The sequence below is a fragment of the Epinephelus lanceolatus genome, chromosome 3 (assembly GCF_041903045.1).
Source record: "Epinephelus lanceolatus isolate andai-2023 chromosome 3, ASM4190304v1, whole genome shotgun sequence".
In the NCBI taxonomy this organism is placed as follows: Eukaryota; Metazoa; Chordata; class Actinopteri; order Perciformes; family Serranidae; genus Epinephelus; species Epinephelus lanceolatus.
Window position 1 is genome coordinate 22,550,225 of NC_135736.1, and position 13,661 is coordinate 22,563,885.

General features: G+C 41.9%; 1 protein-coding gene across 2 annotated transcripts; it reads left to right on the plus strand.

Annotated features, from left to right (window-relative positions):
• Positions 1-445: 445 nt before the first annotated feature.
• LOC117254907 (perforin-1-like) lies at positions 446-13,350 on the plus strand. 2 transcript variants are annotated; one of them, XM_078166146.1, is made up of 10 exons: positions 446-542; positions 4,571-4,859; positions 4,957-5,036; positions 6,033-6,078; positions 6,493-6,635; positions 7,209-7,347; positions 7,438-7,518; positions 11,016-11,512; positions 11,611-11,704; positions 11,919-13,350. In XM_078166146.1, the coding sequence occupies exons 2-10, from the start codon at positions 4,590-4,592 to the stop codon at positions 12,132-12,134; spliced, it is 1,566 nt and encodes a 521-aa protein (XP_078022272.1). In that variant the 5' UTR covers positions 446-542; positions 4,571-4,589; the 3' UTR covers positions 12,135-13,350. The 2 variants fall into 2 exon arrangements, with proteins under 2 accessions (XP_078022272.1, XP_033479252.2); XM_033623361.2 differs by lacking the exon at positions 446-542 and adding an exon at positions 1,662-1,778.
• The last annotated feature ends 311 nt before the right edge of the window (positions 13,351-13,661 follow it).

Genomic DNA, 13,661 nt, shown 5'->3' on the forward strand with positions numbered 1-13,661 from the left:
AATACCCTGGTTACTACGAACGAGGGGCTAAATCTGGGTTGCTTCTTCCTTATCTTCGTCTTCCTCCTTCTTCTGTACATTTACACATTTACTATTCAGACTTAGGTAGAGCACTCGTTTGACGTTGTGGACCTTCTGGCAAGGTGCATTGGTTTATTATGACGTGCGGAGCACCTAGGTCGAGAGTAATTAGTTCCGCCCTGTAAATACTGCATACAGGTAGGAGTAGGAACCAAAATAGGGAGAATAAACAAATCGAAACTAAGTGAAAACGTGAGGCAGTTACAGTGGAGGTATTGTTTTGTGCATATTTCATGGAAATGCATTTCCTGTAAACCTTTAAATTTATGCTTTTTGTGCTGTTTTTGTTTGTTAGTTTTGTTTGACTAAAACACACCCTGTCTTAAATGTATTGCTATCCCTCCTTTTTGCTGTTACCTGCAGACTTTACATTTAATCTGCATCTTGGGCTGGCACATTCTTGTCATCTCCGAAAGATACAAATCCTGCAGTAGGCCTATGTGAGAAACCCTGGGGACGAGGTAATGTTAAAAAAAAAAAAAAAAAGAAAACATGTACAAAGTTAATATTCAGAGAAACAAATAATGCCCACTTACTTCAGGGGTATTTATTCATGCAGATGATTTATTTTTTGACAAAATTATCTTAACTCCTAAAGGACCAGTGTGTAGGATTTAGAGGGATATATTTGCAGAAATGGTATACAATTTACTATTTAATAATTACTATGTTTTCTGTCGCTTATACTAACCTGGTCTGTAAAGGCTGATGCACACCTTGAAAAACTTTTGTGGACAGGTGTGCGGGAGCATAGAGTCACAACAAAAAGAAAAAAGGTGCTCGCACACTGTCCTTTAACTTGCATAGTACTTTAATAACAGCAACGTTTCGGTCCTCAGACCTTTGTCAAGCAGAGATGAAGACACAATGACACACCAAGCAGATATAGCCTACTCTGTGAGATACAGCCAATCAAAGACTGAGCAGACAGAGGGCAATAAGTCAATCATGTCAAGCTGCACACAACTAGCAATCACAAGGACCTCCCACAATACAAGTGGTGGAAAATGATAGAATAATACAAAAAATACATAATAATTTAAAGACAATAATCACAAAACCTTCTTGAGACCATCTTAGATGACACTAGCATACAATAAGACTGAGAGACTGTCTATATTTTACAACAGAGAAATGCATACAATAGTGAAGGTCAATGTTTCTCTGTAGGAAAACAAACAATCAGAGATACTGCTGACACAAAAAATATATCCATACAGAATGATAGAAAATACATCCATACACAATAGAAAATTAGTTATAGAAAAATATCATAGAAAATACTACAGAGAAATTCTGTACATAAAAATCTGGAGAGGAGCACAGAAAATCCATCTAGGCCTTCAATACCTGACAATAGAAACATAATAATTAGTGGATTAAAACACAAATCCTTGATAATATGAGGATATGTTTCTATCACAAAAAAAAACTTCACAGCATCACATTCAATGAGAATTCATCATTAGGTTCTTTGGGAGATAATGTCTGTAAGGTAAAGATCCAGTAAGCCTCATGTCTCTTCAAAATAAGGTCATGGTCACCACCACGAGGTGGTAACTTGATTCCAGCCAATATAAACAGCCTTTTTTATACAAACTCAGAGTGAAACCCGGCCAAAGAAGAAATGCAGGTGGGGGAGGTGAGTAAACAAGAATAGGACAACGTCCATGGACACGCAGCCTATCCAAGAGACGGTAATAAATATTTCATCTATTGAACTGACAAATGATCAAATTAATCTGTTGTCTAAGGGCCTATCATTTGTCCCAAGAAGAGGTGTAATTGCCTTTGGACTGAAAGTAGATTTATTTAAATCCTTTCGACAGATGAAATTGAAATATCTCTTTGCCAATAATAGGGAGACTGCTACTAGAAGTCCCTCACTCTTTAGACCTAAGAGCAAATTTTGTCCCCGTGTGTCGAATGCTTCTATAAATACCTTTTGCTGTTTGGTGGAGCAAGACATTATGAAGAGTATTAACACTTTGTCCTTCTCGTGTCTCTCATAATCTATCCAGTGAAGAAAAAACAGCACTGTCAGAGCTGATGTCTTCTAAAAATGTGGTGATCAAATCTGCTGACAAGGGCGGAGCAATCGTTATTCAGTTAAAGAACAGTGTGCGAGCACCTTTTTTCTTTTTGCTTATACTAACCTGAAAATGAAAATTGTCGTTTTTTTTCATTACCTTAAAGTGAGCTGTTTATATCTAAATACATAGCAGGTCCACCTCCACGTAGTCTGTCTTCTTGTCTTCTTGTTCAACAGTAGCCCAGAATGGTCAAACCAAACACTGGCTCTAGATAGGACCATCTCCATTTTTCACATCTGCCATTGTATTTGCCCTACATGCTTGGCACATGGGAGAAGTTTCCGTTGGTTGCAGTCTGCAACCTCACCACTAGATGCCACTAAATCCTGCACACTGGACCCTTAAAGGGATAGTTCGGGTTTTTGGACATGAAGTTGTGTGAAACACTGACCATCTGTAGCTCTGATGTGACAGTGTCACTACTGTCAACGAGCCTCCTGCTCTGAGAAATGGCCCATAACTTACTGGAGAAAAAGTAGTTCTTAAGATATAAGGGGGACACGTAACCAAAAGGTTTTAAGCTGCAAAAAAGTATGCATGTGTTTTGTTAGACTATTTCAATAATTTTAAAACATCCCCGCATTACGTCAGACCTTGCTATCAGTTGGGACTATTTTCTGGCCAGTATCACTCCGCCGTGCAGGCCCGCAAGACAGCACGGCAACAGAAATCAATTAGACAGTTCATCACCACGCCGTGCAGGTGCGCAGGATAGCAACGGCTAACGAAAACTTCATCGGCTGTTTCCAACAGAGAACCAGTAGGCTATTATTAGTGAGGAAAAAGATGTACTAGCTCTATATATACCTACTACTACAGCGCGAACACCGGCTCAGGCTCACGACACACCCTCGTCAGCTGCTGTAGGTAAACAGAGGAATACCAAAATGGTGCGAACTTGTGATTTTCCCAGCTGTGGGAATAAAAACATCGCCAGCTCCCAATTCCATCGGTTTCCTGTTACAGATGTAACCCATAGGCAACTTTGGCTTGTGTCAATTGGGATGAACCTCGCTACCAAGCCAGCGAGGGTGAAGCAACTGCGCGTATGTCAGAGTCACTTCAGCTGCCCACACATCCCGACGGACAGAGAAAACGCAATTTCCGCACTGCTGTGCCCAAAGAGAGACATATTACCTAATACCAGTCTATATAACGATGTCTGTAACTGATTGTCTGTAAAACAAAATGTTTGATTTAACTAATAGCCTGTTGTATTGTGGAGAGTACATTATACGCGGCCTCGTTTTACCGTCGGCATTTAGTTTATTATATTAGGCTAACTGCTAAATCCGTAACATGAGTAATCAATCACATAGAAATGTGAATTCATATGTGATTAAGACCAGTCTCTGCTTTGTTCTGGTGGTGGGTTAGCCAAAGTTGCCTACGGGTTACATCTGTAACCGGAAACCGATAAAATTGGTAGCCGGCGATGTTTTTATTCCCACAGCTGGGGAAATCACAAGTTGAGTGATACTGGCCAGAAAATAGTCCCAGCTGATAGCAAGGTCTGACGTAATGCGGGGATGTTTTAAAATTATTGAAATAGTCTAACAAAACACATGCATACTTTTTTGTAGCTTAAAACCTTTTGGTTACGTGTCCCCCGTACATCTTCAGAACTACTTTTTCTCCGGTAAGCTACGGGCCATTTCTCAGAGCAGGAGGCTCATTGACAGTAGTGACACCGTCACATCAGAGCTACAGATGGTCAGCGTTTCACACAACTTCATGTCCAAAAACCCGAACTATCACTTTAAGTTCATCTTTCCAGCTTCTTTCTGAGCTTTCAGCGACACCTCATTATCAAAATATAGCTGTGTGTTTATGTAAATGTATTTTTGTCTATTTATATTTATTCAATTGACAATGCCAAAGTCCGTCCATCAGGTTTAGTGTCTAGGCGTCATCCTGGAGGGTACACTGTCCTGGAGGCCCACATCAATAATGTTACTCGGTCTGCATACTTTTATTCACGAAATACTAATCGTTTTTGCCGTCACTTACACCTCAGAGTGCTGCTACCCTCGTTCATTGTTTGGCTACATCCTGTATTGATCAATGCAATTCTGTCCTCTTTGGTCTTCCTCTCAAGTGTCATAAACTTCAGTTTGTCCAGAATTCAGTTACTAGAACCCTCTCCATAGATTTTATACCTAATATTTATTATTACCATTTTTGTCCAGTCATTTTATTAGCTTTTATTGCATATTATGGAACTGTCTGATTTTTTTTTTGATCTATAAACACATTGCTGCTTGTTGTTGTCACTTTTTTTTTTTTAACTTCTGTATGAGTCTGAACATTGTTTTTTAGGGAAATCCTGCATAGCATATCTTTAATGATACTGATTTCCTTTTCTACTCTTTTTGTCTGTCTCTGAAATACTTCAGTATCTCTCTGACTCCAGCCATGCTCTCCTTTTCAACCCCACCCCTCCTCTACCTGAGCCTCCTGCTCTTTCTGTCACACCACTCCCCTGTTCTCGGCTGTCGGATTGGGAACCACAGCCAGTGTCAGTCTGCTCCCTTCGTACCAGGCCACAACCTGGTGGGAGAGGGATTTGATGTGGTCACCCTGCAGCGTAAAGGAGCCTATGTGGTTGACGTAAAGACTTTCCTCACTCCAGACAGCACCTGTACTCTCTGCTCCAACCCTCTTCAAGGCAACAGCCTTCAGAAAGTAATTCCTAAATAAATATGAACTCTACAGCATCTTTACCTGTTGCACAAACTTTATTCATGAATGTTGATCATGGTCTTCTTAACTTTATTTTCAGCTGCCAGTCTCTGCAGTGGACTGGCGCTCATTCAGCCGATGCAATGCTGACCTCTACAGCAGTGTGCACACGTCCGTTAGGTATTGTATATCAGCCATGTTTATGTTTTATTGTCACTCTAGAGCAGGGGTGCTGTAGTTGCAGGAGATGTGGGACTGATTTTCCTTTCTTGTGCCATAGCTAAATTGAAATTGGTTCAATAAATTGGTTGAAAGACTGAACTTTGTATAAAAAAAATAGAGGCTCTTTGGAGGCCTTCCCACCCCTTAAATGCACAAAATGGCTAAGTCCACCCCACACTAGGATTCGTCTTTAAATGCAGCCAACACTGAAAGAGTGAGCACCAACGTACGCTGTCATGTCTTTACCCTCAAAAAAGGGGAAGCGTGGGTTTCAAAAAATAAAAGAAAGGAAACAAAGTGACTTTGAAAAAGAAACAAATTCAATTAGTGTGTGAGAGAGACATGGATCAAACGAGGAAGCATGGGGGGCCACAGGGACTGCTTATGCATAGGGTCCAGAATTTTGTGCTACACCCCTGCTCCAGAGCTTTAAGATAGGTCTCTATATTCTTATGAATATGCACAAGTATTCACTTAAGCTAAGAGCAAGAGCACATAGCCTTGTGGCTCCTTAAATTCAGCTCCCTATTTATTGTCCACAGATCACATCTCACGCTAGAGTCACATCAGCAGTCCAAAGGTTTCCTGTGTCAATCATAGCCTAACAGAGTTAGTGGTTCCCAACTGGTCCAGCCATGGGGTCCAGATTTCTTCTTAGTCATCAGTTAAAGGTCCACACAGTTTAATATATTCATCATCATACTTTTGTTTTGCTAGTTTGCTGTCTCTGTCAAGTAGCTGTCCATGAGTCATTCAATCTTAAACGGTTCTTTAAAATAAATGTGCCACAAATTCACTGTATTTCAAATTAAAGTGTGTTTTTTACAAACTTGACAAGTTTGTGGTCCTATCAGAATGGACTTGTGACCCACCAGTTGGGAACCACTGCTCTATGCTGACCTTTGAAATGAAAGAGCTTTAATAGTGATTCTTTCCTGTAACTTGTGTCCACAGCTCACTGATTGAAACTTACACCTCCCAGGACAGTAAGGACTGGAAGGTAGGAGACTTATCACAGCCAGTGCTGATGATTATTATTGTTGTAACTGATAGATGTGTAGATGCTTTTGCATGTTTGCATTTTACCATTGGAGCGTCACCTTTTTCCCTGGAGAAACAAACACATCACAGTAAATAAAAACCTTAGACTGCAAGTTCTGTTTTGATTTTGGAGCACCTTGCTGCCCAAATTAGATGCATATACAGTATATGAGTTTCATGACTCTTTACTTTAAAATAAAGTGTCCTTGATGTAAATCCTTAAAGCTAACAGAACAAGTACCAGTGTATCATTTAAAAGTGTTTGTGAATAAATGGTTTTTATAAATAAATGGTTATATTTAATACACATTATCATGGTCATTATGGGTGAATGTCAAGCAGCTTTTTTATTTATTCATTTTCATTCTATTAGGTTGGCCTAAATTTAGATAAGTTTGTGTCTGCCAACCTGGAGGTGGGAGGAACACGCTCCACTGGGTATAAGTTTGCTACAGAGAGGACCAGAGAGGACCGCTACTTCTTCAGCACTCACAGGGTCACCTGCAGCCACTATAGGTAGGGTGTGAAGACCCCTGCAAAGATTTTGTCAGTCAAGTTTATTAAAGGAATACTTTGCCTGCAAAATGTTTATTTATATATCAGTTACGCACCATGAGTTACCTTGAATTCGTGAAGGAAACATTTTCCTCATGTGCCTCCACAGTGAACAGAAAATCCAAAAGAGGCGAACATTCCTAATGAATTAAAGTAAACTCTTACACAATGCCTGCAGTATAACCCAAGTCTGTGCTCAGTACATGAACACATGCACTTCGCTAAAACATTATGATTTAAAACATCAGTACAAACAGTCTCATGCACAGCTGAGTTGCGTGCCTGGGAACGTTTGAATGCATTTGAGCTCTGTTCAAGTGGAGCTCATATGCATGCTTGTGATCAGACACGCTACTCTTCTGCTAATTGTAGGTGGAGGTTCGGGAAGTACTAAGCATACAACTGGTTTACCTCAGAGGCAAATGAGAAAAAGTGTTTTCTTCAACAGTCAGTGAGTAATTGATATACAAATGGTCATTTTGCAGGTGAATTATTCTTTTAAGATAATTTACTAATCTGTTGCCCTGTGTCCAGTTACCGTGTGTCAAGCAGACCACCCCTCAGCTCTGAGTTCAGTAAAGATTTGGCAAGGCTGCCGGATCTCTACAACTCCTCCACCAGGGCTCTGTACAGTGAGCTCATACATACCTATGGCACACACTACATTCGGCAGGTGAAAAAACACACACACACACACACACACATATTTCACAAATTAAAAAAAAAGATATTTCTTTCTCTACAACACTGTACTTCATTTCAGGTTTACCTCGGGGGGCGACTCAGGCGAGTCACAGCTGCACGAACCTGTTTGTCCTCACTGAATGGACTCTCATCAAGTGAGGTACATGTAGCACACAGGCCTGTACAGCACACACACAGTAACCAGGTCTTTGCACCACTGGAGTGTGAATGTGTTTGTGTGTGTGTGTGTGTGTGTGTGTGAGTGTGAGGCATTATGATGCTCTAGTCACTGCCGTCTGTATAAAAGCAACATTTACAGATCAGTCAGGAACACTTTGGTCAAAGAAAACTTTATTTCCATTTGCAGTATTATATTTGGTGGTATGGCTCTGTGCTGGGGACTCTCCGCCTTTCTTCGGGCCTTTGCAGAAAGCCTCCTCTGAGCGCCTACATGGAAAGCCTAAGGTGAAGAGAGCACACCTCTCCGCAATTCCACGCGCCTGCTTGGAAAGCTATAAGGCAGAGAGAGCACTCCTTTCTGCCCTTCCATGTGCAAATGAGGAAAGCCTGAGGCAGAGAGGCAAACCTCCCTGCCCTGGAGGAGCAGCAGCAAATATCCACAGGAACTGAACAGAGCAGCATCAATGACAAACAGAAATGACATTGATAAGTCAGACACAACATGAAAAGGAGGAGCTGGGGTGGAGGTGGGTTGCAAAGTGGCTTGCAGAGGAAGCAGCAACAGTAGGCAGGCCAGAGCAGTTTAAATAGGGCGCCCTGAATGAGATTTATCAATAGTTGCATAGAAAGGAATCATGTGATCTATCAGCTGACTCCCTTCCATCAATCAGCTACTCCATCAGTTGATTGGGCTGTTTGAGATCAGCTGATGTAGCTGGGATGTGAGCTGAGCTTGACATTGGGTCCATCCCAAGTCTCTTAATTTTATACTGCTAACTCCTAACTCCTTACTTGAACTGGAAGTCGTTCAAGGTCTGCCATCTTTAAGACCGTCTCATGTCTCTTATTCCTGCCAGTAAGGAGTTAGCGTCAGGAGTTAGGAGGGATCTGTTAGGTGCGATGAGTAAGGTAACACGAGAGGTTCCTAACAGGAAGTTTTTTCAGCTTGAGGCCCTGACGTATAAATACCCGCCCCCTACATCTGACTCATTTGAACGAGATGGCGGAGAAACAGCGCAAGTGTAAGTACCCGTTACATGCATTCTTTGCAATGAAACGCTGAAATTCACATGTCTACGTGACTACAAAGAGTAACGTTAATGATATTTCGTGCAAGACTGTCATGTTGTAGGCTAATTAAGTTTACGTCATTCACAACCCATTGTGTTATTCAGCGGACTGTCGGTGATGTGTGGCTGTTCAATGTGCAGCTGCTCATGTCCAGAACCACACATGTTGATATAACACCAGACACACACACACACACACACACACACAAACACAAACACACAAACACATTTGCCCATCATTAATTGTCCTGCATGTCATGTGAGTGGAATAATGTTTAATAGCTTGTAGGTAGACTGACAGGACTGATATATGTCTTATTCATTCAGCAGCTGAATGATGGCGAGTGGATTTAATAATAGTGATAATGATGCTCATCACAGTGACAGTGACAGGGCTACAGACCGTTCTTTGTATGATATGGAATGCGCATATCTATTGTGTTTGGTATTGTGTTGTATCATATTGTATGTTCTGTGTTGTGGCTGCAGCATGGGCGAACGGCCCAGAACAAATTTCTCACAATAAAGTTAATCTTGAATCTTGAATCTTGAATCTTTAATTGCCACAAACTTCGGCAAATGACACAATAACAATGGTAATAGCCTACATGCAAAAGTGTGTGACCAAAGTCATGACGGTGGGGGGGGCTGGCTCCGTTATGCAGCAGCAATAGATTGATTGCATGCGAGTCACGTGAGTCGTCAGGTGAAGATGACACGCTAGACGCCACCTTGGCTCCCCATAATTCATGATTTGCCCCAGATTTACCAGGAGACAACAGATAGGCTATAACCGTCGGACTTTGGTAGTATATTGAAAATATACTTGGTTATGCCTAAAACCAACCGAATTACTAGAAGAAGCAAGAACAAAATCGCTTCAAACGTGTCCGGTGATATGGCAGCTTGCACTCATCAGCTGGCTTGTGCCTCTGAGCAGCAACAGGTGTGCAGTGAGGATGAGCTGACAGACACACCTAGGTGGGCCAGAAGTATTGTCTTTCAGCTCAAACAAATTCGAGAGGATTTTGATACAAAAATGGACAGCATCGCTGAGTCCATTTCCAGCCTTAATAAAGACACAAGAGCTATGCTCAACAGATTACGCAATGCGGAACGCCGCATCGGAGAGTTGGAGGACAAGGTAGAAAGCTCCTCCACTGAACTATCCCAAACTACCAAGCAGATTCAGTTGCTACATGGTAAAGTGGATGATATGGAGAACAGAAGCCGCCGCAACAACTTAAGGTTGGTGGGGCTCAAAGAAGGTATGGAGGCGGGCGATATCTACAGCGCACTGGACAAGATCCTGCGCTACATACTAGACCAACCAAATGACCAGCTGGCTCCAGAGATAGACCGTGCGCATCGCACACCAAGGCCGATGCCAAATCCAGACCAGCCATCTTGTCCCATCATCCTACGCTTGCCGCGCTGGAGAGAAAAGCAAGACATCATCAGAGCTGCCACCAGAAAACAGCTCACCTGGGGACGCCAGCGCTTTTCAGTAGCTATATCAAGATTTCTCTGCAGAAGAATCGAGGAGACGTGCCCAATATAACGACGTGAAGAAGCGGCTTCACAAAGCTGGGGTACGATTTGGCATTGTTTACCCAGGAAAGCTCATTGTCTCCAACAATGGGGAAAAGTTTACCTACACCTCGCCCAAGGATGCAGAAAATGACTTGAAAAAACATCTTCCAGTGTTTTTCTGACTGATCCCGGAATGCGGTGCCCATGGTGTTACGGAGCTCACAACGTCACAGGTTGGATTTTGAAGCTGGGTTCTAGTCGTTTTTTCATCGCATCATCGTGGATATGGGAACTTGTGCCCCCAAAACTGGCTTTTGTGCCAGGATTGGCCAATCGGCCGATGTGTTTATGTTTTTGTCGGTGTTTATGTACTATTTTTTTCCTCTGGTAAATAGTGTTTATTTGTTATTCCCTTCTTCTTTTGATGCAAGAGTGACACCCTTCCTAATTTCTTGTTCACATGCTTTCCCCTGCAGCAGGGTTTTGGGGCGTTTGTCCTGGTGCACGCCATCACACCTGCTGTGCATCGGCCTCACTTTTCTGCTTCTTCCCTTTCTGTAAAGTGAGTCAATAATAATCAATTAGACTGTGTTATCAGAAAAGGACGTCGCTTTACATGACGCTTCAGAGTAAGGCCATCTCATCTCTTAATCAGCAATCCTTGCTCCTCACTCCTAACTCCTGACTCCTTGCATGTTTTCCTAAGTGGGAGGGACTAAACAGTTAGGTAAGGTGGCTAAGTAAGGTGGTTAGCAGTAATTTTAAGGGACTTGGGACGTACCCATTGTGTCCTGCCTGAACTAACGGCACAATTAAACGCAGTCCATTAACAATTGACTATAAATAGCATCTTATTTCTCCCCCTGTCCTCCAGGTCCACTCCTGCTTATCACTGGGTCTCTCTGTAGGCCTCGGGAATTTGAAATTATCTAATAACCCACCGTCTTGCAACAAGGTCCTACAGAACCAGGACGTCTCCACCTCGTACAGCCCTGGTCTCCACCAACACTACACAGAGGTGGCAGGAGGCAATGGTTGGTTTGGGGAGTTTTCACTCACTCACAATGACTCCCTGGGCTACGGGAATTGGCTGAGCACCCTGAAGGACCACCCAGATATTGTTTCATACTCCCTCAGGCCAATGTATGAGCTGGTGCCAAATGAGACACAGAAGGCAGGGATGAAGGCAGCCATAGAGCAGTACTTAGCAGACAATGCTGTGAGAAAGTCACCCAAAGAACCATATTGCGGGTGGCACACTCCTAACCTGGCTTCCAACTGCTGTCCTCGAGAGACCTGGAGAGGAACACTTGTGGTGACAATCGTCCGAGGCTGGGATCTGAGAGGAGATTACACTGGCAACACAGAGAGGTGAGTAGAGTGAGGCCAGGGACTGAGATCTAAAGGTGGTGTATCAAACAACAATATTAATCTACCTGTTGCTATTTGGTGTTTTCTCCTCTTCACAGCTATGCTAAGATGTGGTATGGATCCTCCTATCACAGGACTGACATGATCCGCTCAAACTACCCCAGGTGGAATGCTCGTTATCATCTGGGCAAGGTACAGACTCACAGATCAGCTCAAAAGAACACACTTCACACACAGAGAATAAAACCTTAAAAACATTATTCAGTTAGAGAAAACTATGGTCGTAGACTACAGTTCATCAAAACGTCAATCAGTCATCAGTGCTATTTCAATACCTTTATCCTGACTTGCCTGTATTAGTAAAAACTGTGATGTGTATATAAATCATTTTGTGTTTTTAATGAAGGTGGACACACACTTGGGTTTGGAGGTCGAGGTCTGGGACGAGGACGTGTGGTATGATGACCTTCTGGGATCATGTATGAAGTACCTGAGGCAGGGGACACACAGATTCACCTGCTGGGCAGAGAATGGCGGCGGAATTGAGGTCCAGTACACTCTGTACTGTGACAGTCACCTAACTGGAGACAGGTGTAACCGTTACAGACCCTCTCCACAGTGAGAGGCTGACTGTGCTGCTCACTTTTCTTTCTTCTGGATATGTTGATTACTTTCATTGAAGTGTCATTCAACACCATGCAGGGTTTATTTTAGACACATTTGTTATCAGTGTTGTGTTTAGCAGTGGGGTTAAATCAGAGGTAAATTTACATTATGAAACTGAAGTACCTGACTTCATTCATAAATGTATACTCAATCTCAGAGACCATCAGCTATCATCTAACGTCATAAAGCTTCTGGGAGCGGGGCCAATATTTCAGGTTGATCCAATGTAGCCAGCAGATATCCAGGCCAAGACCTCCCTCTTCTGCATGCCGGTCATTTCCGGTAATCTCCATAAAATGATATCAACATAGGAATGCAGATTTAAAAGGATAAAAAACATAAAATATAAAGCTAAATTATCATCAGACAATATCCAATGTGTTCTGAGGTTGTATTTTGGCCAATGCGTTATGCCTCTCTACATGAACTGTTTACCTGCCATTCAAATGTAATTGGTCAATAGTACTTAGACTACAAACAGAAATCAAGGGCCTTATTTACAAAGCTGAGAAAATTCCTTAAATTATGACTTTGTGTTTTTTTTGTTTTTTTTTTAGAATTTCCCGTGCAAGTTATGACTAGGTCCTGGTAAAGAGAAAGGTTGTTCACAAAGCATCTTAGCCCTTAAGAGAAAAAGGGTTAGGAGTAGGGAGGAGGACTTCAAAGAGGCCTAAGAGTTTCTTAAGTACAGAGAAAATGGTGGAAACACAAAGGTAGGAGAAATATTCTCCAGATGCTGGACGACAGTGAGTAAATGAAACACTCCAGTTCAGATGGTGCAGGAATGATATTTATGGTCCAGGAATGATAGTTGTGGTCCATCTCATTAGGGATGTGCACACATTTCTCACCCATTGCAATAACAATATAACGGTAGAAATAAAGTGATCACACAATACGATATTTAGAAAACTGGACAAATGCAACAGTGCAGCGGTGGTGGCTTGTTTCTGTCTCATCCTCCCATTAGCAGAGTGATCACACCAACAATGACAACACTTTCACTGTCTTATATTGTGATGCAGTTCATTATTTTGGAGGTGGGATTTGCCTTTGGTTTTTATTTGAGTCACAGATTATGTCTATACGGTTGCGGTTAGAATCTTTGTAATGTCTATTATAAGAGCAGCATTTTTGTGTCCTTTCTCATGCAAATAAAGCCTATGAAAACATCAGCTGTGTCTTTAAGTTCTTTAAGTGTCTTAAGAGTTAAAGAAAACACTGATATAAAATTGCAACTTGCAAAGCATATAAAAATTTTTACAACCTCTAAACTTATATTAAAATTTCCAAATCAAATTATGCATTTTTAAAGGTCCCATATTATAAAAAGACAGATTTCTATGTGCCTGTGGATATTCTCATTCATCCAGGTCATAGTTATCTCAAGGCAATTGAATCGAACGCAACTGGACTTGGTTTTGTCTTAGAAGACATTTCACCTCTTATCCAAGAGGCTTCATCAGTTCATGCTTGTCTGACT

What these genes read in the sequence shown, in the direction of transcription:
- LOC117254907 (XM_078166146.1), top strand. Translation starts at nt 4,590, where the DNA reads ATGCTCTCCTTTTCAACCCCACCCCTCCTCTACCTGAGCCTCCTGCTC. An exon ending in AGTGTGCACACGTCCGTTAG is followed by an intron (nt 5,037 to 6,032) that starts GTATTGTATATC and finishes TTGTGTCCACAG; the next exon opens with CTCACTGATTGAAACTTACA. An exon ending in ATGGACTCTCATCAAGTGAG is followed by an intron (nt 7,519 to 11,015) that starts GTACATGTAGCA and finishes CCTGTCCTCCAG; the next exon opens with GTCCACTCCTGCTTATCACT.